The sequence below is a fragment of the Petaurus breviceps genome, unplaced genomic scaffold (genome assembly GCF_028583685.1).
Source record: "Petaurus breviceps papuanus isolate PSGF00001 unplaced genomic scaffold, PetGlider_PUasm1.0 208, whole genome shotgun sequence".
NCBI lineage: Eukaryota > Metazoa > Chordata > Mammalia > Diprotodontia > Petauridae > Petaurus > Petaurus breviceps.
The window spans coordinates 31,031,662-31,056,707 of NW_027185852.1; the positions used below are offsets into that span (position 1 = coordinate 31,031,662).

The 25,046-nt window shown below is 50.8% G+C and overlaps 2 protein-coding genes across 9 annotated transcripts in view; one reads left to right on the forward strand and one right to left on the reverse strand.

The window, feature by feature from the left end:
- LOC138165421 (sodium- and chloride-dependent glycine transporter 1) overlaps nucleotides 1-21,412 on the forward strand; it is a 53,645-nt gene extending 32,233 nt beyond the window's left edge. For 3 of the 6 annotated variants that reach the window (XM_069093757.1, XM_069093759.1, XM_069093758.1), the window contains 9 exons: nucleotides 1,949-2,085; nucleotides 2,318-2,448; nucleotides 2,553-2,656; nucleotides 3,062-3,299; nucleotides 4,333-4,467; nucleotides 4,712-4,811; nucleotides 4,892-4,992; nucleotides 19,497-19,667; nucleotides 19,790-21,412. In XM_069093757.1, coding sequence (XP_068949858.1) covers nucleotides 1,949-2,085; nucleotides 2,318-2,448; nucleotides 2,553-2,656; nucleotides 3,062-3,299; nucleotides 4,333-4,467; nucleotides 4,712-4,811; nucleotides 4,892-4,992; nucleotides 19,497-19,667; nucleotides 19,790-19,984 — 1,312 coding nt within the window. In that variant the 3' untranslated portion in view covers nucleotides 19,985-21,412. The other 3 variants (XM_069093763.1, XM_069093760.1, XM_069093762.1) reach the window with 3 other exon arrangements.
- A 99-nt stretch (nucleotides 21,413-21,511) lies between these two features.
- LOC138165423 (coiled-coil domain-containing protein 24-like) lies at nucleotides 21,512-24,820 on the reverse strand. Of its 3 annotated transcripts, XM_069093765.1 has the most exons (9): nucleotides 24,703-24,820; nucleotides 24,183-24,334; nucleotides 23,916-24,094; nucleotides 23,536-23,655; nucleotides 23,298-23,375; nucleotides 22,579-22,633; nucleotides 22,110-22,179; nucleotides 21,857-21,977; nucleotides 21,512-21,777 (listed from the first exon to the last, which is right to left on the reverse strand). In XM_069093765.1, the coding sequence occupies exons 2-9, from the start codon at nucleotides 24,306-24,308 to the stop codon at nucleotides 21,555-21,557; spliced, it is 972 nt and encodes a 323-aa protein (XP_068949866.1). In that variant the 5' UTR covers nucleotides 24,309-24,334; nucleotides 24,703-24,820; the 3' UTR covers nucleotides 21,512-21,554. The 3 variants fall into 3 exon arrangements, with proteins under 3 accessions (XP_068949866.1, XP_068949868.1, XP_068949867.1); XM_069093767.1 differs by lacking the exons at nucleotides 22,110-22,179; nucleotides 22,579-22,633 and having other exon boundaries at nucleotides 23,298-23,369; XM_069093766.1 differs by lacking the exons at nucleotides 22,110-22,179; nucleotides 22,579-22,633.
- Between the last annotated feature and the right edge of the window lie 226 nt (nucleotides 24,821-25,046).

A 25,046-nucleotide genomic window follows, 5' to 3' on the forward strand; every position in this document is an offset into this window, starting at 1 on the left:
TGTGTGTGTGTGTGTGTGTGTGTGTGTGTGTGTGTGTGTGTGTGTGTATGCTAAGTGTCTGAGGTCAGATCTGAATTCAGGTCCTCCTGACTCCAGGGCTGGTGCTCTACTCACTGCCCACCTAGCCACCCCCAGACTTTGTTTTTTAAAGGTGACCAAGGGTCATAGCCAATCTTCCATCAGTCAATAGCAACTGCCTTCCAATTCAATCAAAGAACTTTCCCCCTAGCACTTAATATAGGGAGGCAGGGCATATACACTCTTTCACATTTAGTTTGACACCTCACCATCTACCTATATAGAGTCCAACTCCAGTCCTTTTCCCACACACACGTACATAGAATAAAGCAAGAAGGAAACCAGACCAGATACTTCTCTACAAAGACGTTGGCCTTCAACCAGCCATCCCCCATTTCCCTGCCAGATCTTTGGTGCGACTGATGAGGGAGGGAGAATCCTGATCCATATACCCCTAAGGGTTGTGGAGAAGGAGTTGTGGAGGAGTGTTGGCTTCCTGTCTTGGTATCATGAGCTTAAACAAGAGAAGGCAGGAAATAGGATCAATATTTACTTCCATTCCTACTTTCACCCTCTGGCTGAAAGAAATCAACTTCTCCTCCCATCAGAATATGATTCCCAGTAGATGTCAGCCTCAGCATCGCTGGATCTTTTCTCCTCATGGGTCCTGGCCACCATCTCTGTGACAGGCTCTAAAATTCTCCCAGATGTGACAGAAGTGCTGGTTATGATGTCATCCACACCTTTCTGTGTCACCCATGGCCACTAGGGTCTGTCTCCCAGAAGCACAGATCATAAGGACAGAGGAAGCAGGACAGGAAATGCAAAGGGGGGTGGTGAAGGATAAATGGTGCCCTTTTCCCAGTCTGTATTCATAGAAGAACAAAATGAACAGTTCATCCCTTTGTCACTACCACCCTGTAATGGTAATGGGAATTTGAAGATTTTCTCTGGCCCTTAATAAGCCTAAGGGAATTTGAAGATCTTCCCTGATCCAGGCACAGTCTGGAGAACCTTGTTGTTGATAAATGAATCCTAGCTTTTGGTGACCACTGTTCCCTTTTATCTAAATGTTCACAGATCATCCCTTTACTCATGAGTTGTAGGATTTTGGTAGGAATTGGAAGTCAGGTCATTGGACTACAGTTTGAAAAGACTCCCTTTTACCCATTAGACCATTTCCTTCAGTTCTTTTCTCATTCTTTGCTCTTTTTCAAAGATCCTGAGCAAGACTCAACAATCACTTCTGATAGTTCTTTATAGCACTTTGTGATGTAGTCTGGCTTGGCCTGGTGAACTCAACTCATTGAGGTAATCTATATGCTCTTAATACACTGGGTTTCAATTCCACTTTTCCCAATGCAAGTGTCACTGTCCCTGGTTAAGAAAATAGAAGCAAGTGAGGTTGGGCAGCTAGTGGCACCATATTGGATGGAGTGCCAAGACTGGAGAAAGAAGATTCATTTTCCTGAGTTCACATCTGACTTCAGACTTACTAGCTTAAACTCTTTGCCTCAGTTTTCTCATGTGTCAAATGAGCTGGAGAAGTAAATGGCAAACCACGAACTCCAATATCTTTGCCAAGAAAGCCCCAAGTGGGATCACGAAGAGTCAGATACAACTGGAATACTGAACAGCAAAAGTTCTACCTTCTCTCATCTACTCATAGAATATTGTCCTCCTGCCCACCCTGAGCAGCACTGACTTAGCCCGGGTCCTGGTCAATGCCCATTGCACTGACTTGTCTGGGGGGTGATGACTGTCTCGCCATTGTTTCCCATTTAGAGGTAGGGGACCAGGTTGCTACCAGTCTCACCCTCTGCCCCCAGGGCATGCTGAAGCTGGTCCTGAGCAACTCCCTGGGGATTCCTTCCAGGGCAGTAAGGGGCTTGAGGATGCCCTCAGAGACACTTTGTCTTCTTCATCCTAGGCGCTACGTGCTGAAGCTGTCCGATGACATTGGCAACTTTGGGGAGGTGCGGTTACCCTTGCTGGGGTGCCTCGGAGTCTCCTGGGTGGTCGTCTTCCTCTGCCTCATCCGTGGTGTCAAGTCCTCAGGGAAAGCAAGTACACTCGCCCCTTCCCCTCCCCTCCTGGGATTGAAGGGGCTCCCCTAACCAGAGAAGGCCAGAGTGGGTGGGGGTGGGGAAAGGTCAGGGTCATGAAATGTGGGGGAATGAATGGGGTGGGGACAGGGGAAGCAAGGGAACATGGGAAGGGCTCAGCCTTTGGGAATATCTGTCCAGGAGGAGATAGGGTCTGAGTCAACACCCCTCCCTGCTGCCCCCTCTCCAGGTAGTCTACTTCACAGCCACATTTCCCTATGTGGTGCTGACCATTCTGTTTGTTCGAGGGGTCACCTTGGAAGGCGCCTTCACGGGCATTATGTACTACCTGACGCCACAATGGGACAAGATCCTGGAGGCCAAGGTGGGCGTCTGTCTGGGCACTTGGGAGCTGGAGGGAGGAGGAGGAGTTGTCTTCTGCCCTGCCTGCCCCAGCTGACCACAGGCCCTCCTCCCCAACCCTCACAGGTGTGGGGAGATGCCGCCTCCCAGATCTTCTACTCCCTGGGCTGTGCTTGGGGAGGCCTCATCACCATGGCTTCATACAACAAGTTCCACAACAACTGTTACAGGTGAACCTCAAAATTTGTTCCTTTCGCCTTCTGAGTGTCCCCACCCCTGACTCCACACCAGGCCCTCAAGGTGCCAGAGTGACCTCTCCCAGCCCCACTTCTGCTTCTCAGTCTCAGCTACACAGAGCTGACAGACCATCAGAGCCAGAGATCCCACCCCCAGCCCAGATCCCCAGAGGCCAGAATCTGGGCCTGCAAAGGACAAGGGAATGAGGGGGAGAGAGGCAGGTGGAAAGTCCTGGGAAAGCTGCGGTAGGGTTGGCCCATAGGCTTAGGGAGGATTCAGGGAACCCAAGGCTCCTTCTCCCCAGGCCCAGGGTGGGGCTGGGGGGTGGAGCCCGCAGTGAGATTGCTTCTGGACCCTTAGTCTCCAAGGCTGAGCCTGGCTCTTCTTGGTCCTCCCAGGGATAGCATCATCATCAGCATCACGAACTGTGCCACCAGCGTCTATGCAGGCTTTGTCATCTTCTCCATCCTCGGCTTCATGGCAAACCACTTGGGTGTGGACGTGTCCCAAGTGGCTGACCATGGCCCAGGCTTGGCCTTTGTGGCCTACCCAGAAGCCCTCACCCTGCTGCCCATCTCCCCGCTCTGGTCTCTGCTGTTCTTCTTCATGCTTATCCTGCTGGGACTGGGCACTCAGGTATGAGGGGCAGAGCAGAGATACCTGGGATGGGAAGGGGCTGGGCACTCAGGTCGAAAGGTCAGCCCCCAGTCCGCACATCTCCATCTACCTAATGGCTCCTCAAACTGGGTGTCCCATAGACATCTTAGACTCAACAGATCCAAAACTGAACTCATTATCCCCACCCTCTAAAACATCCCCCTTCCAAACTTCCCTGTTACTCTTAAGGATCCTACCACACTCCCACCTTGTTGTCATCCTCCAGCCCTAACTCTCTCCCCCAGAGCCAGTCTGTGGCCAAGGCCTGTCATTTCTCCCTTTGCAGTCTCTCCCAAACACAACCCCTTCTCTTCTCTGACACTGTTGCCCTCCTGGTGCAGACCCTCATTAGTTCCCTCCTGGACTATTGCAAATGGCCTGGGGTGGGGTCTCCCTGCCACAAGGCTCTCCCTGATCTAGTCCGTTCTCAACCCAGCTGTCAAACTGACTTTCCTAAAATTCAGGTCTGACCATGTCACCCCCATATTCAGTAAACTCCTGTAGCTTCCTGTCACCTCCAGGATCAAATTTAAAGCCGTCCCTAACCTGGCCCCTTCCCATCTTTTCAGTCTTCTTGTACCTTGCTCCCCCCACCATTACTCCAGGATCCAGTGAGACTGGCCTCCTTGCTGGTCCTAAGACAAGACCCCCATCTCCTGCCTCCAGGCATCTTCCCTGGCTGTCTGCCGTGCCTGGAATCTCCCTGTCCTCATCTCTGCCTCCCGTTCTCCACCTCCTGCCTTCCTACTTTCACATCTCAGCTAAAATCCCCCTTTCTCCAAGATACTTTTCTGATTCCCCTTCATTCTCACGCACTCCCACAGAGGTTACCTCCAGCTTATCGTGCCATAGCTACAGAGTTAGCATTTTGTCTCCCCGTTTGACTGTGAGCTCCTTGAAAGCAGGGGCTGTCTTTTGCCTTTGTTTGTGTCTGCAGCACTTAGCAGTGTGCACGGCACATAGTAGGCCCTTAATAAGTACTTGCTGATTGTTTGATGTTACATCCCCTCAGTTCTGCCTTCTGGAGACGCTAGTGACTGCAGTTGTGGATGAAGTAGGGAACGAATGGATCCTGAAAAAGAAAACCTATGTCACTCTGGCCGTGGCCATCGCTGGGTTCTTGCTTGGGGTCCCCCTGACCAGCCAGGTGGGCACACAGGCAGCAGGGGGCTGGATAGGGTGGTGCCTTCTGGTGGGTCATAGCGCATTGCCTGCCCTGCAGGCACGTACTTGGGCATCAGGGTTGTGTGGGGCAGGTGGGGCGGCCCTGGCAAGCAGTGCCCTCCAGTGGCTCACAGGCTTTTGCTGTCCTGGTGGGCACACAGGCAGCAGCAGGGGGATAGGCAGGTAGGTAGTGCCATCTCACGGTTCACATGGCTTCTGCCCAACAGGCGGGCATCTACTGGCTGCTGCTGATGGACAACTACGCCGCCAGCTTCTCCCTGGTCGTCATTTCCTGCATCATGTGTGTGACCATCATGTACATTTACGGTAGGTGTCCAGGCCAACCCTCCCCGACCCTCCCAGAGACTCTCCAGATGGGCATGGCCTCTGAGGACTTCTCTCCCCAGGACACCGGAACTACTTCCAGGACATCCAGATGATGCTCGGCTTCCCGCCCCCTCTCTTCTTCCAGATGTGCTGGCGTTTCGTCTCCCCGGCTATCATCTTTGTAAGTGCCCTTCTCCCCCCTCCCTCCCCCAAACCCTGCCAGCCCAAGGACCAGTCCCTCCTTCTTTGGGTTTAATCATCCAGAAATAAGCCTCTTGGAGGGCCTCAGCAGCTAGCCACCAAGCAGCAGGAGTTGTAGTTACCAGAGTCAAGGACATGATTAACTTCCCAGGATGTAGGGATGGTCCTGGCCTAACCAGACCAGGTAAAAGCCTGGTCTTCAGTGCAGACAAACCAATCAGACAAATATAGGCATAGAGGCAGCTGCTGGGGTAGAGGGAGAGTAGTGTTGCTTGTCCATAAGCTCAGTACTACCAAGAGCTTGTCCTAGCTCCTCAGATGACACTGGAAACAGAATCACAGAATCGACAAGGGGAAGACCCCTCAGGGCCATCCCATCTGACTTGTACCCAAAATGAAGCGCTACCATAAAGGTGGGCATCCAGTCTCTACCTGAAGCCCCCAGGGAGGGGGTCCCCTACCACCTCTCAAGGCAGCCAGTCCACACTGGGGCAGCTCTTACTATTGGGAGGTTTGTCTGACTCTGCACCCCTCCCTCAGTGCTCCTGGTTCTGCCCTCTGGGGCCAGGCAGGCCAAGGCTGACTCCTCCTCTTCCTCCTCCTCATGACGACAGCCCTTCAAATACCTGACCATAGATCTTGGGTCTATCCTGAACCTTCTGTTCTCTGATGGCCTTTCATCATCCCAAATGCCCTTCCTCTAAAATAAGATGCCCAGAACTTAACCCAGTAGCCCAGGTGGGATCTGGCTGGGGCCAGAGACAAAGGGACACCCAAGTTGATAGCAGTTTTCTGGGCTGCCATGTCATGCTCTCACTCATTGGGAGCTTAACAATGGCTAAGACCCCCAAATCTTTTTTAAGCTGACTGCTGCATAAGCTTATTCCACATTCATCTTGAATTAATGAAATTGAACCCAAAGTTTTACATTCATCCTGATTAAATTTCATTTTGTGCATTCAGTCTAATGTCCTTGGCCACCAAGGTCTTTTGGGCTCCCAGCTCTTTCCTCCAATGTGTTAGCTGTCCCTCCCCACTCTGGGTCATCTTCAAGATTGATGAGCATGCCTCCTCACCAATGTCTTTTGTCCCAGTCATTGATCAGAATGTTCAACAGCACAGGACCAAGTAGATTGCTGAGGAACTCCTCTGGAGACCCGACAAGTTAACATTGTGTTATTAACACTACACTTTGAGGTTGGCCATTCAGCTAGTTCTGAATTCACCCATTTGTACTATTTCCTTCTTCTCCAAAAGAACACCAGAGATACTTTTTTTTACTGAGTGCTTGTTGGGTAACCTATATCTGCAGCCACCCTCTGATTTACCAATTTAGTGAATATAAGAAAAAAAAAAGGATTAAAGGGAGCCCAGCCTGGTCCCTCCTGGCTCTTTGCTATCACTGCCTTCTTTCCACCGTTTCTCTAAATCAGTGGCTTTCTTGGTTACTCCATCCCACTGTTGTCTCGCACTGACCTCCCAGGCCCAAAATTCTTTTTCAGACAATGATAACCCTAGCCCCTCCCCCCCATCATGTACTTGGGAAGCTGGTTTGTGAACCCAAATTTACAAAATGGTCTCTTGAATAATATGTTGTTGAGGCTTCCCAGGAATCCAAGTCAAGCCCCCTGCCCTCTAGTTTGCAGACTTAGTTCTCTACCCTTCTTTGAAAATCGGGACCATGTTTGTCCTTTTCCAATCCTGTAGCACCCCTCCCATTTTCAAAGCTCATTCCAACATCATTGACCATAGCTCAGCCATCCCCTTTCAGAACCAGAGGAAGGATGTCATTCACCTGGGCTTGAATTCATCTGGGGAGCTGTCTTACTGTTCCCTTGGGCAGCCACTCCATTTCGATCATTTTCGCTCCACCCTCTCTGGTCCAGTGGTCATTCTTTTTGACAGAGAGACAGAGGCAATATCAGATCCTCTGGGCCTGGCCCCTTCACTATTGTTGCAGGAGTTTTCCAGCCTGAGTTCCACAAGAGCCCAAGGACAATCTCACTGACCATAAGGTCACAGAGACTGGAGATCAAAAAGTGAGCCACCAAACTAAAAAGAAAATAATTAGTGTGCTAAGGTAGAGTGCTTGGGCTAGGAGCAGCTTCAGTCTCTGAGGGTACAGATTAGGTTATTATAGCTTTTAAGGCTTGGTTAGAGTCCAGAGCCAGTGGGAGGCATTCCCCAGCAGAAAGGGAATGGGAAAGGGGAATGCGAAAGCCTGGGAGTCACAGGAGCTGAGTAAGACCAGGTGGGATCTTCCCATAGGGAAATGAATTTCTTCATAGTTAGTTATCCCTAAGATAGCAGAAGCCTCCTTCAAGACAGAATTAGTCTGACTGATTAGTATCAGAAAGAAGAGAATAAAGTACAGGCTGAAAGTCTCCCACTGACACAACCCACAGCCTGGTGTTTTGGGCTTTGGACATTTCTTTATGTAGGGAAATGTTTCTCCAACCTTCCAGTACTGATTCATGTCCATCCTCTTTCTCTGCTGTCATCAGCTCTCATTGTCCCATCCTACCCCAGCTGGGGTCCTAGCCCTCTGCTGACCCCCCTCTTTCCCTTAAAAATCCAAAAAAGGTCATACTTTTGGTTGATTGCCCTTAAGTTTCCACTCATTCTGAGCTTTGAATCCTTTAACAGCCTCTTATGTTTGTCCTCTATTACCTACCCTTGCTTCTGTCTTGTGTACGTCTCTGTTTTCAGTCCCACTTGGCTGGGATCCTTATTGGTCTCTTCGGATGGCTCTCATTTACCTCCTCATTGGGATTGTTCCTCTTTAGGTCTTCAGAGACTCTTAAGAGATTAAGAATTAAGTCCTCCACTCTTCTGAGGAGCAGCATATGTCTCCATGATTGAAGTCCCCCATCACTACTATGTTATGTCTTTGTCTCTCTGCCAGGCTTGAGGTCTGTTTCCTGAACTTTTCATCCGTGTCTTTCTGCACAGGTGGTCTGCAGTATTTGAACATCAACATTGTTTCTATTTCAGCTGTAGTAGATCTTAACCACATTCTCACCATGGCCCCATCCTCCTCATGTGAGTGCTGGATTTCTTCACATGAGAATTTTCTTCAGGAGTATTTCATTGTCCTTCCCCTCCCCTCATGGCCTGGAGCATGTACTTGAACTCTTTCTCCTCTTCTGGGAGACAAGCCTGATTTTTTATCAGAGAGCAGTCACTTGTCCTCCATCCTCAGTAAGGAAAATTCTTCACACTTAATAAAAGACACTGCAAAATTCTTCCCACTGCCCACACTACTGGAAATGAAATCCCCAGTGCTGGCTCTTTGGATTGTTTGTAGGTTATTATGATTTCCTTCGTGTCACCTGGATTTGTTTGTTTTTACAAATCACAGGTTCATGATTTTATCTTAGGGAGCTCCCAGAGAGGAAACTCTCTCCTCCTCTATAACTTAAAGTCTTAAAGGGCTGCATCAAGGTGCTTTGAGAAGTCAGGTGACTTGGCTGTGGGTGCCAGCAGCAGGAGGGATGTGAACCTGGGTGTTCCTGACCTGGAAGTTGGTCTTCTCTCTGCTATAGCACGCTGTCTCTCAGCTGTACCCACTTAACATCTTGATAGCCAGCCCCTTCCTCCCTTTCCCTTCTCTCACTAAGCTGTTGTTCAGAGCAGTCTTTGGGAAGCTTCCAGCTCCCTAATAGTGGGTGCAGAATCACAGACCCTCAGAACATAGAAGGCCAGGGAGACATTGGATCTAATCTGAATGAGAATTCCCAATAGCAGCTTCTGAGGCCTTTCCTCATTTGGACGCCCTGTTTTGAGGAAGTTCTCTTCATATTAAGTGTCAAGTGAAAGCTTTCTAACACCTCCCCAACCCTTGTCCCTGGTTCTGCCCTCTGGGGCTAAGCAGCACGAAGCTCCTCCCTTCTTCCCCGGACAGCCCTTCCAGATCACTGGTGCCCATCCTCCCTGCAAATCTTCTTTTCCTACCACAAAATACCCCCACTTCCTTTAACCAATCCTTACACGGCATGGGTGCTCTCCAGAAGACCAATGCCAAAGTTGCCCAGATATCAAGCATAATATTCCATAGTAGGGTCTAGTAGGATTTTTGCCTTCCTAAAAGGCAAAAGGGGGCACTAGGCAGCTAGTGGGCACTACAGTGGATAGAACACCCGACTCTGGAGTCAGGAAGAACTAAGTGCAAATCCCACTTTAGCCACTTACTAGAGCTATGTGGCCCTGGGTAAGCCATCTAACTCCTCTAAGCCTCAGTTTCCTTATCTTTAAAATGGGCATGATTATAAGGGCACCTGCCTCCCAGGGTTGTTGAGAGGATCAACTGAGATAATATATGTAATGAAGTTTCCAAAACTGCATTCGATTCTGGGAAGCTGTGTACTCATACTGAGCTTGCAGACAACCAGACCCCTAGATCATTTTCACACGAACCATTGCCTAGACACAGCTCCCTCATTTTGTGCTAAGCCTGCTTGTTTGTATCCAGGTGTAAGGCTTTACATTTATTCCTTACATTTATTCCTATTCAATTTCATCTAATGAGGTCCAGCCTGCCCAAAAGCCTTTGGGAACCTGACTCTGTCATCCAGTGTCAACTCCCCTCCCAGATCTAGGGGTCAGCTGCCAAGTGGATGTGCATGCCATCAATGCTTTTTTCTAAATCACTGATCAAAATGTTAAACCACATAGGGCCCAGCACAGATCCCCAGGGAACTCCACTGGAGACCTCTCTCTGAGCTGATATCAAACCATTAGAGACTCCCCCTTGAGTCCAGCCATTTCAGCAATTACAAATCTCTCTGACTGTTCTGTCCCCTAATATACATCCCTACACCTTTTCCTCAAGAATAATAGGAGATACTTTATCCATTTTCCAAGATCTAGGTAAAACTATATTTTTTACAGGACTCCTTTAATGTGCCAGCTTAGTCACCCTGTCCAAAAAAAGTGGGGGGGAAGGTGGTGAGTCTATAAGGACCTGTTTTTTTTTTTTTAAGCAGTCGGGATTAAGTAACTTGCTCGAGGTTACACGGCCAGGTGTTTCTGGGTGTGGTGCTAAGTGTCCGAGCCTGGGATTCGATCTCCAGGTCTTCTCAACACTGGAGCTGGTGCTCTTACTCGCTGAGCCGCCTGGCCACCCCTAAGCAATGGGGGTTAAGTAACTTGCTCAAGGTTACACAGCCAGTTATTATTTCTGGGTGTGGTGCTGAGTATCTGAGCCCAGGATTCTATCTCCAGGTCATCCTGGACACTGGAGCCGGTGCTCTCACTCGCTGAGCCGCCTGGCCGCCCCTAAGCAGTCGGGGTTAAGTAACTTGCTCGAGGTCACACGGCCGGGTGTTTCTGGGTGGGTGCTGAGCGTCTGAGCCCGGGATTCGATCCCCAGGTCGTCCCAACACTGGAGCCGGTGCTCTCACTCGCTGAGCCGCCTGGCCGCCCCTAAGCAGTCGGGGTTAAGTAACTTGCTCGAGGTTACACGGCCGGGTGTTTCTGGGTGGGTGCTGAGCGTCTGAGCCCGGATTCGATCCCAGGTCGTCCCATCAGGACCTGTTCTTGATGAAGTCAGGGTGCTCCTTGTAGTCATTGCTCCCCTTTCTAAATGCTCATTAACTATCCCTTTGATAATATGCTCTAAAATCCAGCCAAAAACAAAAAATCAATTTCATCGGTCTACAGTTTGAAAACTCTGGGTTCTTCCTTTTTTAAAGAATTTAGAGCCTCTGCCTTTTCTCCAGGCCTGTGGAACTCTCCCCACTGTGCACAAGCTTACATCAGAGATCACAATAGCAGCATGGGAATCATAGCTTCTGGCTTTTATTCTACTGGTCCAGAGCCATGGAACAGCTATTTCTCTGCTTGTTGTTCCCTAAGGATCATGTGGAGTCTCTCAGGTGTTTCTGTTATAGTATCTGTGTCTTATCTCATATGCTATCTGGTGAGGCATTATTTGTTCAGCAGTTTTCATGTGGTTTCTCTCTTGTGGTTTCTCTAATGTGGTGTCCTTGGTGTGCTGACTTTTTGTGTGGTGTCTCTGGAATGGTATGTGGTGCGTCATCTCTGCTTTGGTGTCTCTTATGTTCTTTTTCATATGATGACAAATAATAATAACAATAATAGTTAATATTTATATAGCACTCTAAAGTTTGCAGAGGGCTTTACAAATATTATCTCATTTAATATTCATAACAAACCTGGAAGGTAAGTCAGATCTTCCTGACTCTAAGGCCAGCCCCCTAGCCCCCATACCACCTAAGCACATGGCAGTTGGTCTCTTCTATGCCCTCTCTCACGTGGTGTCTCTTGGGTGGCATCTCTGGCATGATGCCCCATGCAGTATCTCTCATGTTGTATCTCTGGTGTGGTGTTTACTGTGGCATCTCATGGTATCTCTCTGCCTTGGTATCTCCAGTGTGCTGGCTCTGATGTGTCATCTCCCACGTGGTGTTTCTGGTGTACCATCTCTTGCGTGGGGTCTTTCCTGTCTGTCTCTTGGGTAATTGGCACTTGCCTTGGGTAGTTTCTGCTTTCTCCTCAGTGGCCTCTTTGAGGGACCATCCCATCTGTATTGTGTGGGAAGCTGCGTAAGTGGGGAGTGTTTCTGATTGTTCAGCATTGTTCCTTTTTTCAGAAATCCTGCAAACCAGTTTTTCAATACTTTAAAAACCGAGTCACCTCCAGAAGGAATTTTTGTCTGAGTGTGCTTCTTCTTATGGCCATTCCACTTCTTCAGAGTGATGCTGCCAAAGCCATCAGAGTCCAGATGTGGTGGTACTGACATAGGTCATCCTCCTTCTCTCTCGATTCTCCTCCCACTTGTCCAACCATTGGTTCTCATTCTCCTTTACTGGATCACTGCCCATCCTCCATCCCTTTAGTCTGGGTTTGACTTTTGGGGTTCTGACATCTTTGGTCTTATCAGCTCCATGGATTCAGTACTACCTCTGCCTACATGACTCAGCTCCAACCTGTTGCCCAAATTCAGGCTTTACACTGTCAGCAGTTTGTTGGATAGCTCCTGTTAAATATGCCTTACAGGCAGCTGAAGGCACAGTGGATAGAGAACTAGACCTGGAGACAAGAAGGACCAGAGTTCAAATCCTGCCTAAGATACTCACTAGTTCTGTGACCCTGAGCAAATCACTTCACCTCTATGTGACTCAGTTTCCTCATCTATAAATTGGGGATAATAATGACACTTTATCTTACAGGATTATTGTGAGAATAAAATGAGATACCTCTAAAAAACATTCTGTAAACCTTAAAGAGCTATATGTTGTTGTTATTCAGTCATTTTTGGTCATGTCATGATCCCATTTGGGGTTTTCTTGGCACAGATACTGGAGTGGTTTGCATTTCCTTCTCCAGCTCATTTTACAGATAAGGAATGGAGGCAAACAGTGACTTGCCCAGAGTCACACAGCTAGTAAGTTTCTGAAGTCATATTTGAACTCAGGATGTGATGAGTCTTCCTGATCCAGACCTAGTACTCTATCCATTGTGCCACCTAGCTGCCCAAAGAGCTATATAAATGCTGGTCATTATTATCATCATTACTGACAGCTCAAATTTAACATCCAAAACAGAGTATATTATCTTCAGAATCACAGACTCCCTGCCTCTGCTAAACTGCCCTCTCCTCTCAGCCTCCCTATTTATATCAAAGGTACCACCATCTTCCCACTGACTCAGTTTGGTAAACACAGAATCATACTTGGCATTTCCCTCTCCCTCCTCCCTATATCTAAAAGTTGTCCAGTCCATTTCTGCAGTAGCTCTTGAATCTGCCCCTTCATTGCACACACAGACCATCAAGCTAGTTCAGGCTGTTGTTACCTATTGACTGGACAGTTTTAATGGCCTGGATTACTGTCAACCTCCTATTTAGTCTCCCTGCCTCTAGTCTCTCCCACACACCAAAGAATCACCCAAAGACCCAGGTCTGACTATGTCACTCCTTTGCTCAGGGATCTTCAAAGGCTTCTAATAATCTAGAAGTTCAATTAAATTTGTCTACCTGGCATTTAAGAGCCTTCTGATGCAGAGCAATCTTTCCAGCCTTAGTTCATACTATTCCTATTTATGAATGTACCATTCATTTTATGAATCCAGCCTGCTTGGACTACCATTATTCTAAATTTGACATTCTATATTCCCACCTTGTACATCTGCACTGGCCATTTCTTGGGCTCAGAATATCTCTGTCTTCCTTCAAAACTGAGCTCAGATTTTGCCTTCTCTGTGCAACCTTTCCTTGTCCCTGGCTCCACCCCAGTTGGTAGGGCCTTCTTCCTCCTCCAGATACCTTATATATGTACACATTGTATGCCTTTGGCAGAATGTAAGATCCTTGAGGGCAGGAGCTATTTTGTTTTTGTCTTTGTATTCAGGAGCTTACAAAAATGTTTGTTGGATTGAACTAAAAATAGGACCCTATCAAAATGCTGGCAGACAGGTTACATTTTTTTCTGTTGTCCTCCTTTCAGATTCCCCAGTACGTGGACTTGGGCTGACTTCATGCCTAGTTTTCTGTAAACCTGTTTCCCTACCACTGCCCTTCGCTCATGATCTTGCTTCAACCTTCTCCATAACTCCCTATAAATGGACCGATAATCTAAGCCTCTTTTCTTCTGTCTCTGTTGAGAAGATCAAGTTCTGCTGGCTGAGGCAGGTTCTGGCTTGCTTTTCTCTGGTGATTTTTCTTGTGGTGATTCCCTTTTGTTGATTACACTTTTGTAGGAAGTCACCTAATCCAAATTAGTCTTTCCTTTTCCCCCCACTTTCCCTTTTTTTTCCAGTAGTTTGTCTGAATAGAATATTAGGGACATAGATCTAAAGCTGGAAAGCATCTCAGAAGCCATCTAGTTGAACTCCCTCATTTTACAAGTGAGGAAACTGAGGCCCAAGGAGGTTAATTCACTCTCCCATAGTCACACAATAAGCATCAGAGGTGGTTTAAGGTCCTCTTAATTCCAGAATGTCTGCTCTGTCCACACTGGAGCTATCATAATGTCCCCATACTCTGTTTCATTCTCTGAGATAGTTTCTGGTTCTCTTCATGTCAAAGACGTCCCCTCTTGAAAAAAGTACCGACACAAAGGCAAGATGTTTCTGAGTGACCAACCACTCTGTAAGCCTTTGACTTTCTTCTTTTCCTATAACCCTGTTTTGAGTTCTTCCGATATATCCTCCCATCCTCCCCTACGTCTACCTCGGAATCGCAAGCATGGAGTATCCATGTATATGCTATCTTGGTCCACAGGGGATCTGGCTCTTTTGAGAACTTGTCTGTGATGGCTTCAGCTCTTCACTCAGCTCATTGCTTGCTTCTGCTTTCTGTGAGCACTGTAGGCCAGAAGGCCAAGCAGCACAAGAATGGCATTTCATGCTGACTCTGGGTGCACAACCAAAGTGACTTCTCTGACCTCTTTTTATGCCTCAACAAGGAGAACCTATGAGCTGGACTTCCATTGGAGTAACTGGAGTAGTTCCTCCTGGCTTCTGGTTTCTCTTCTAGCAAGAATGATAGCATTGATATCATTTGGGTCTCCCAGCAAGAAGCCAGCTGCTCGGTTACTGGGTGAGGATCTCACCTAGAGTGTCAGAATCCATCAGAGCCGTTCTCTCCATCCCTGACCATGCTGCAGATATGAGGACCACTGAACTCGCCACTCCACAGCCTGCCTGCTGGGTCCTCAGAAGGCAGACCCCCAATGTTGCTGGGCCACACCGGAGATGAATCATTCTGCACAAGCACCGGACACAAGAACCTGGGCCATGATGAGGCATCAGAGGAGGATTTTGTGGAGAAAACTTCTAGAACTTTTACTTATGATACAAAATTATATTCATGAATGGCTGAACTTTCAGAAAAGATCTTGAAAATGCAGCTTGTCTGAACCAACATATCTGCTACATCCGCCATCGTCTTTGCGCCCTGCCCCATTGGTTTTGTCCATCGCCTTCACATTTACATCTACCACAGAATGGTGGCATCTGAGCATTGGGAGGGACCTTGACACCTTGCCATCCATCTCTGCTCTAACATACCTGGCACATCTGCATGAAGACCCACAAAGAGGGGGAACCCATCACCTTGAGAATCACTCAATCAGTCAAGATTTATGAAGCACCTGCTATGTGTCAGGCCAATTCTGTCCAGCTCTCATTATTAGAAAGTTTTTTTCTTGACATCATTCCAGCAGTTTCTCCTGCTTCTACCCCCTGGGCTCAGACATGCCAGACAGACCTCCACATACTTGAAGACATCTATCATATCCATCTGAGGGTTCTCTTTTCCAGTTCCTTCAAATGAGCCTTCTATGGCCTGGACTCAGTTCTTCATCACTCTTGTTGCTCTCCGCTTGCCAACTTAAACTGTGGTACCCAGAACTAAAGGCAGTACTTCAGATCAGGTCTGACAAGGGCAATGGGCAAAGGAACTATTGCTTCTCTGTTTCTGGAAGCTATGCCCCCTCCCAGTGCAGCCCAAGATCACAGTGGACGTTTCAGCTGCCATATCATACTGCTAACTGATTGAGCTTGCAGTCTACTGAAACTTCCAGGTCTTTTTCAGAACTTCTGTATAACCATTAACTGCTCTAATGAAGTTGATTTTTTTGTGTAAATGTAAGATTTTATAAGTGCAAGATTTTACATTTATCTGCAATGAATTTCATCTTGTTAGATTCAGTCTAGTGCCCTAGCCTATCAAAATTCTCTTGGATCCTGATTCTATTATCCAGTGTATTAGCGATCCCTCCCAATGTCGGTATCATTCACACATTAGAAAAACATTTTATCTATGCCTTCATCCAAGTCAACTAATAAAAATATTAATCAGGAAAGAGCCAAGCATAGATCCCTGGGTCATTCCACTGGAGACCTCCTGCCATGTTAACATGGAACCATTAACAGCTGTCTTTGAGTCTGTCCAGCCATCCAGTTTTGACTTCAGATAATTTTCTTATCATCTAGTTCACATCATCTCCACAAGAATATGACAAGTTGTTTTATTTTATTGACAAGTTATTTTATCAAAGACTTTGCTAAAACCTAAGCAAACTCTATTCACAGCATTATTACTGGTTTAGTAATCCTGTCAAAAAAGAGAAATGATGAGAGTCAGGCAGGATCTGTCCAGCATTGAGGAAGCCCAGATGGTTCTTTGTGACTGATTGCTGCTTCCCTTTCTAGATATCCACCAACCATCTCTTTAAGGATCTCCTTCTCCTTCCCAGGAACTAAAGACTGCATCATTGGTCTCTGGGCCACAATCTGTGTTGTCCTTTCACATGGTCTTAGTGGGGCATTGTCAGGCTGCTAGGTGACTTAGTGGATGGAGCGCCAGACCTGGAGTCAAGAAGACCTGAGTTCAAATAGGGCCTGAGGCATTTACAGGCTGTTTTGACCCTGGGCAAGTCATCTAACCTCTGTTGACCTCAGTTTCCTCATTTTTAAAATGGGGACAATAATAGCATCTGCCTCACAGGGTTGTCAAATATAATTATTGTGAGATGCTTAGCACATAGTAGGTGCTATCTAAATGCTATTAATATTAATAGCATTTGATATTAACATTTTATTAATATTATTTTATATATTTAATATTTTATTTTATTAATATCTCCTTCTGCTCTTCCTCACCATTGTTATTATCTTAGAGCAGCTGCCCTGGTTCCAACTGCTCCCTAGAGCTCTTTACAAAACCACAGGACCTCAGGACAGCAGAGACCTCCGAGCTCAGCTGGACCGCGCTGTCCTTCATTTTTTTCACATTTGCTTCATTTTTCCATCACCCTGAAGCTCTTATTCCCAAAGAGGTGGAACCTCACTTTGTTAGCTAGTGGGGGAGTAACTAGAGTAGTTCCTGGGCAGGCCACCAGGTGGTGCCCTCCAAGCTCAGCATATAAACACTAAATGCTCTCCGGCTGCTTGCTTGGCTGGGCTGCATCAGCTTGTGCCTGGGCAGAGGGGACTAGAACACGGCCAGTCGTTTCAGACTTCTGACGCGCTCTTCTGCTTCCCAGGTGCCCTTCTCAGGGTAGTGCTGCTCCAGCCCTAAGTCCTTCATGACTCAAAGCCTCCCACCTGCAGGATCCTAAGGCCCTCACTTCCCTCTTCAGCAGAGCAATCACTGAATAGACCAGCAGGATAGAACACACCCCTCCAGAAAAAGCCAGATCTCTAGGCCTCCCAGCTTTTTTTTACATCAGTCATCCTTGTTCTCATGAGGAAGGAGGGCTAACACACTGAAAGACCTTTGCAGGAATGAACTTCCAAGTGTCCCAGATGTGACAGTCCCTCGGGGCTGGTCAGAGCAGGGCTTTCCCCCACTAGTTACCCCTGTCTCCTCGAATGGCAAAGGCCCATCTCCACCTCCTGACTGGCAGCCAGCTTTGGGGCCCAGGAGTGAATTCAATATTCCCATGGCTGACCTGGGTTTCTGCTCACTGGGTCGGGTGCCTGTGTCTTCTCCTGGCGTCCTTGGTGAGCACTGTTTCTCAAAGAGCACCTGCTGCTGCCAGGGAAAGGCCCAGAACAGCTTGGGAGATGCACAATTCTACATTCACCTCCTCAAAAAATCTTGCCAAAATATTTAACAAGACAGTATCTTCCCTCCTCAACCCGTGTGTTTGGCATCTGGCTGCCTCATCTCTCTGACTTTCATGACCTTAAGATAGGGAAAATTTGTGGGAAGAAACTGCCAACTGCTGCAGGGGGCAGGGTGCTTCTACTTGTGTGCTAGCCTTCCTAAATTCCATTCTAGTGACCAGCCCAGTTTGTTGGGTTGTTCTCAGGGGTTTGAGACCATTATAAATGGGACAACAGTCAGGATTCCAAAAGATCTTTGTGGACTAGAATGATCAGCCCAATCTAACAATGTAAAATGTAATAGGGAAGTAAGTCGACATGTACAGGAGGTGGGGTGGGCCACGTGTGGCCAAACAACAGGTTGGGTGGAAAAGGTCCAAGAGTTTAAGAGGGCTCCAAGCTGCATTTGAATGGTACATTCCAAAAAGCTCACGTGGCCCCAGGTCTCTCACAGAGAAGCATAAGGAGATGCCATCCCACTGTCCTTGGCCTGGGTCTGAGCCCATCAGGAAGGCTGGGGTCAGTTCTGCATAAGACATTGACAAGCTAGAGAGCTTCCAGAGAAAGGCAGCCAGATGCCCAAATGCCGAGATCCTTGCTACAGGACAATCATCAAAGGAATTGGAGATATTTAGCTCGGAAAAGAGAAGATTCGGGGAGCAGCCTTCTAGCATGAAAAGCTGTTGTGTGAAGGACGGATCTGTCCCAGAAGGCAGTATCACAGAAACTCAGAAGTCATCCAGCCCAGACTTCTATAATATTCTTATGTGATCACACAGCCTTTTCATTGAACCAGAGATGTATGAAGCCAAAAGGACTCAGGTGGTCTTCTAGAACATCTAGAACATCATCTAGCTGTATGAAGCCAAAAGGACTCAAGTGGTCTTCTAGAACAATCCGCCCCTGAAAAAGAATCCCCACTCTGACTCCTCTCACAGGTACTCAGTCTACCATCCTGTTTGAAGTTCTTCAAAGGAGGGAGAGCTTACCATCTCCCAAGGCAGCCCTTTCCACTCTGGGACAGCTCTGGGTGCAAGAAAGTTCTTCCTGACATCGACCCTAAGTCTGCCTTTGCAGCGCCCCCACCTAGCAACCCATCTGCTCCACATTCTGCTTCCTAGAGCCAAGCAGAACCAGTCTACTCCCTTCCATTCTGGCAGCCCTTCAGTGCCTTAAGGCACTCCCTCTGTCCCCCACTTCACCTCTCAAGGCCAAATGTCCCTGTTCTTCAACTAAATCTCTTGTGGCATGAACCTGAAGAAATATGTAGAAATTCCAGAGGCAGATTTTGGATCAATATAAGAAAAAACTTCTTAACGATGAAAGCTGTCCCAAGGCAGAATAGAATCCCTCAGAAGGTAGTGAGCTCCCCATTCCTGGAGGTCTTCAAGCCAAGGCTGCATTTGACAGGGATGCTGGAAAAAGGAAACCTAGTTGAGTTCCCAGGCGAGACTCGGTGTCACCTGAGATGCCTTCCAACTCCAGCCATGGTTTTATGAGGTCCTGCACGGAGGATTCCTTCTCAGTGTCACTTGGCTGACAGCAGGCCCCACGTGCACATTTGCAGTTTCCTGCAGGTGACCTTATACTGGTGGCACCATCCCCTCTGACTTGGCCCCACTTATTTCTCTTCAGACTGTTTTGTGGCAGCAGTTGGCGGGAAGGCCATGGCCTCTCAGGTGTGGCTCACACCTGGCTCCAAGCCTCTCCCTCCCCTCAACATACACACATGTGCACACACATGCCCAGGGCAGGGCTTAGTCCAGTAGGCTGCTATCTGGCCTAGGACAACTGAAACCTTGGCTAGATCCATGGGAGTCCCAGGGCAGGGAGGATGGGGTCCAGTGAGGACCCGGCCCAGAGTCTTCTGGGTCCTCATGGCCCACTTTCTCCTGCCCCGTTCTGCAGTTCATCCTCATCTTCACGGTGATCCAGTATCGCCCCATTACCTACAACCAGTACCAGTACCCAGGCTGGGCAGTGGCCATCGGCTTCCTCATGGCTCTTTCCTCGGTCATCTGCATTCCCCTCTATGCCCTGTTCCAGCTCTGCCGCGTGGATGGGGACACTTTTCTACAGGTGAGCTGGGAATGGCCAGGGGCTGGGCAGGGATCGGAGGGGGCAGAGGTGGGCAGGGGAGCAGGGACACAATTCTGACCCCCTCTCTGGCTTGCTCCCTTTGCCCACCCTCTCTCATTCAGCGTTTGAAAAATGCCACGACACCGAGCAGGGACTGGGGTCCGGCCCTCCCTGAGCACCGGACGGGTCGCTATGGCCCTGCCACAGGCGTTTCCCCAGAGGACGGGCTGGAGGTTCAGCCCCTGCACCCAGACAAGGCCCACAACTTGCTCGGGGGCAGTAATGGCTCTGCCCACCCCCAGGACTCCCGGATATAAGCACTGCTGCAGGGGACTGACCCCATCCAAACCCCTCCCTACCCACCCTCCAGAGACTGCCCCAGGCAGGAGGCAGTGAGCACCCTGCCCACTGCCACCATCACCACCGCTAACCCCTGTGCCCTTTGTGTCTCTCATCCTGTGTCTCCCTCTGCCCCTTCCCCCAGTGTTTACAAGTCCCTTTTATGTGCCAGGACCAGGAGGGGGCAGAGGTCAGAGGCCAACTCTCTCCCTCCACCCTAAATCTGTCCACACACCAAGGGATGTGGGGCCTAGGCTGAAAATGGCTGGTGAGAGGGTGGGGTGGCAGTGGGGAAGAAGGGTATGCCCCTGAGGAGGCTGGGATATTGGGAATCTTTTTTGCTGCTTTTGGGCAAACAGGAGCACTTGAGCCTCTGTCACATGGGACCCTGGGCTCTGGGCAAGCTCTTCGCCTAGGAGAGTTGGGAAGGACCTCAGAGGCCACTGAGTATCACCTGGAGACCAGAACAAGGCCTGGAGTGAGAGGGCCACCTTGCCCTTCAGTACCCAGGAAAGGCAAAACCCCAAACCAGAGGCCTGCCTGGCCTTGGAGGACCAGCCCCTTCATGCTTTCTGCTGCTCTCTTGACCCCCACCAGAAAGGGGAGATGCCCAGCCTAGGCTCTGAGGGCCAGGAGGGGTGCAACCTTCCTGTGTCCAGCATGCAGCTGGCTGCCACCCTGGGTCTCAGATGGTGCCAGTCTAGGCCTAGCACACACTCTTCCCAAGGATGCCAAACTCCGTCCCTGAAGATGAAATGTGATATCCCAAGCTGGTTTCGGCTCTCTACCTGCCAAGTCAGGGTAGAGAGATGGAGGGAAGAAGGTTGAGGGGACACCCTTGTGACCAGGAAGCTGCCTCCCCCCTGGCCCTGTTGATCTATGTCTAGGCAGCAGGAGTCCAACAGTGTTCCCTGTGCATCCAGCTGCTGCCCCTTTAGCATTAGCTCTTGTGTGATATTCAGGGGGCACAACATCCGTGGGCTCCTCTGTGTCCAAACTGTGTACTTGTGGTTGCTCCCTCGCCCCCCAGCTTCAGGCCTCGTGTGTCTTCCAGGCTCGTCCTGTCCTCCCTTGGGCCTCTCTGGGGACTGCTCTTTCCCTGCCCCCCTATCCTACACCCTGGTCCAGAGCCCGTCAGGGTATGGGCTGTGGAAGGCTCAGCCCCAGGGGTACACAGGAAAGTGTCAAGTGATAGTGCCAAACGGGCCTGTCTGGGGCTGGAGGGCACCACTGCCCTGCCCAGCCCACCCAGCCTACCTGTCTTCCTTGGCCTGCACATTGGCCCTGTCCTTGGTCCTTCTGCTGTGTGTGTCTCCTCTAATTCCCTATGGCCATAAGGGCAGGGCTCAGCCCTGGCCCAGCCTGGCCGGTGCACTGTTAGGGTTTAATGAAATTTTTATTCCTGACTTGGAGCTGCTGTTTTTTCTCCCCCCTCTGTGGTGGGAGGTGGGCAGGGTCTCTGAAGCAGACTGGAGCAGGTAGAGTGGAGACACAGACACACATGGTTCCCGCCAGATCGTGGGTGCCTTTATTCCCTGGCCACAGCCATCAGGAGGTAGTGCCTGCATGAGGCCCTGCACTGGTCATTGGCCCTTCATGGGGATGGCACTGAAGGCGGCGGCCCCAACGGCTCTGGCGGTAGGAAGTGCCTGAGGCCTGTGGCTGAGGAGGTGTAGGGGAGAGGGCTGGCAGCAGGCCACAGCTCTGGGACTTCTGGGTCTGCTGCCCAGAAAAGGGCAGGCCCTGGCCCTTGCTGGAAAGCATCCTCTGCCTATGAAAACAAGAGGTCAGCTGTGCCCCCCAGCCCCTGCCCAGCTGCCCTCCGCTAAAGGTGCAGCCCAGATCTGTACCTGCCCAGCCCTTGCCAGCCAGCCTCTTGGCTCTTGTCCCCTCGCAAGCTGGGACAAAGGCTCAGGGGTGTTGGGGACCCCAGCAGATCCTGTTTCATGGCTCTCTTCTGCTCTTTGAGTTCTGGAAAGAAGAGTACCTAGGCTGGTTCAGGGGCAGTGTGGCAGGGGCACAGGGTCCTCCCTTGCTTCCCCACACCCTTGTCTGGGGCTCACAGAGACCATAGAAGGGGGAAAGGGGGCCCCAAATCCCCACCTGCCAGGGTAGGCTCCAACATCATGGGTGAGGATTCTGCCACTGAGCTGTGCACGTCCTCCAAGCAATGCTATGGTGACCCCCAGAGTCAGTGCCCAGAGCCCCATATCGCTCAGGGGCTATGCTCCCCAATCCCTCCCGCCAGCCCACCCTAGCCTGACAGAGAAGGGCCCCAGAGTTCAGGGAAGGGAGGCCGAGGACATCTTTGGAAAGAAGGGGAAGTGGCGTCTCCAGAGCCAATAGAGGACAGGCAAAAACCTGCTCCCACAGAAGACCCAAAGGTAGGGCCCTCCATGGGGTGCCTACCAACTCTCCTAGTCCCACAGAGGAAAAGGACAGAGAATGGCAAGCACAAGATGACTGCCAGCCTGGAGATGCAGGTGGTCATGGGCCAGGTACACAGCAAGGCCCTCTGGCTGGATACAGGGCCAGGGCCAGAGCCCCCAGCTGTGGAAGGGGAGGAGCTCACCTGCAGGGCTTTGATCTCTCTCTCCAGAGCACAGCACTCCTCCTTTAGGAGGGTCCTGGGGCATGGCCAGAGGGGTCAGGAGTCACAGGCTACAACAGGACTGCCTCCCCTACTTACAGCTTCCTCTGTCTGGTTCCCACATCTCCTGATTCCAAAGCTCAGAGCCATCCCCAACTCCTCTGAATCCCTCGGTCCCAGTGTCTCAATCCCTGGCTCTCACCTTTCTTCCTCCGTGCATCTCCTCTGTTCTCTTCACCCACACCAATGACCCCCCAGGTAAGGCCCCCATCAGCTCTCCCTTGAACTGTGGCAGCAGCTTCCTTACTGGTCTCTCAGACCACCAGATCTTCCTTTCTAACCCTCCCCAACTCAGGTGCCAAAGTATTTTCCCTAAAATCCAGACCGGACCACATCATTCGCCAACCATCAGTGGCTCCTTCCTGACTAGGATCAAATATAATCTTCTTAGCCAGACATTCAAAGCTTTCCCCAATCCTGACCCAGGGCACCTGTGCTCCTTCTCTCAGATGGTCATTGGGCCCCCAGGCTTTTGCTCACCTGGCTTCATCCTCACCTGATTTCCCTAAAAACCCAGACCCTTCACTGACTGGTTGCTCCAGCCTACACTGACTGGCCTTGACCGTAGGCTTTTTTTGACTTTCCTTGCGTCAGTGATCCTCTCCCCTGAGGTCTCCCCTGCTGGGCTTTTAGGCCCTTACCTGAGACGCTGGATGACCTGGTCAATGTTGGCCACGTTGAGGCAATCCTTGATTGTACTGAGGTCCTCAGTGCTGTTTCTCAATCAAGAGAGAGGCTCCTGGACTCAGGGAGGCCTGCCATCCACCCACCCATCCATCCATCCAACCATCACTTTTTCCCCTCCCCCACCCCCAAACACAATTAACATACCCAAGAACCCTACCCAAGGAAGACCCTTGGGAGCAGCGATAACCTCACCTGAGGCCAGGGGATCCTGGCAGCCTGGTCTCAAGCTTGGCCTCTACATTGTCCCTGGGGTCTCCGAGGGCAAAGCGAAGCACTCTGGGGCTGTAGCGGGCCCATGCCTTGGCCGTGTCCCTGGAGGGGTGCACCTGAGGGCTGGGGGCCTCAGCCCCAAGGAGCCAGGGGCAGAGGGAGGAAAGAGAAGGGGAGGGGGCTCCAGAAGGCAAAGGGGCTCAGTCGGGGGGCTATCCCTGGGTCCTGGGAGAGTGCTGGGAGGGGTCTTCAGAGGTGGGCTGGAATTGACCCCTGGAATCTCTGGAGTTCAGACACTGAGGCAGGGGGAGGCAGTGGGGAAGTGGAAAGGGGTATGGGAGGGACGTGGATGGGCCTCCTACCTGCCCTCTAGCGCCGCTTTGTGGTGAAGACCACACAGTAGCTGCCTCAGCTCCCTCCGCACCAAGTCCCGCATCAAAGGAGGCGGGGCCAGCAATGAGAAGGGGGTGGGGCTGGGGGCGGGGCCAGCACCCTGGACTACTTTGCGCTCCTCCTCCAGGAGGGCCTCCAGGATTTCCACCTGCCAGGTAGGGAAGGGGCGGGGCTGGGTGGGGCGGGGCAGGCCAGAGGCCCCCCCCACACCTGGCTTTGACCCCGCCCACCCTCACCTCGGCCCGCAACTCCAGGCTCAGGTCCACCGCGGCCTCACCCAGGATCCTCTTCACCTCTGCCCGCTCGGGAGGCTGGATATGCTCCTCCACGAGCCCCCACAGGGATAGGGGAACCTGGGACATGGTGGGGCCCCGCCCCCTGCCCCGCCCTGCCGGGCAGGTGGCTACTGTGAGGGGCGGGGCCGGAAGGGAGGGGCCGGCTCACCTCTCCAGCCCATGTCCCGGCCCCTGTGAAGCCCCGCCCCCACATTTCACTAGGGGCGGGGGTCTGGGGGGGAAGGGCGGTTCATCACGCAGCCAGAGGCCACGCCCCCATCCCAGGCCCTCCCTGAAAAATAGGCCCCGCCCCGTGCCCACACAGCCCCCACCTGCGCGCCAAGCCCCGCCCTCATCTCGAGGCCCCTCCCCACACATCACAGGTCACAGCAGGGGCTCTGGGGGGACATTCCCCCGCTCCCCAACCCACGCTGCCTCCCTCTCACTGCTGCAGGGCCCGTGGGTGGCCGGTCTGACTCACCGGGCTGGGGCCGGGCGTCAGGGGAGCGGGCACCTCGCGGATATGAGCGTTCCAGTCACGCCGTAACCTTGGTCACGACGGCAGCGTGCACATGAAGGCCCCGCTCCCAGAGACGTATGGCTCCTCCCCCTTAAAGGGCCAGGTCGCGCCGAGGTCAGGAAGAGGCACGCGGGCTAAGGGTTCAGTTAGTCTCGGCTCGGACGTCTACTCAGCCCTCGGGGCGCTCTGGGCAGTCTCGAGAGACACCGTCGGTCCCCACAGAAACAGGTACAGATTGAATGTAAAAGAGATCCAGGGTAGTCTGCGGGAGTGGCCCGAGCAGCCCGGGCATCAGGATGAGGAGC

Excerpts from the sequence above, each read along its gene's own strand:
- LOC138165423 (XM_069093765.1), bottom strand. The coding sequence starts at position 24,308 with ATGTCCCAGGTTCCCCTATCCCTGTGGGGGCTCGTGGAGGAGCATATC. Across the intron at positions 23,376-23,535 it reads CCAGGATCCCCTGGCCTCAG|AAACAGCACTGAGGACCTCA; the intron begins GTGAGGTTATCG and ends CTCTTGATTGAG. Across the intron at positions 22,634-23,297 it reads CAGGTCATCCAGCGTCTCAG|GACCCTCCTAAAGGAGGAGT; the intron begins GTAAGGGCCTAA and ends GCCATGCCCCAG.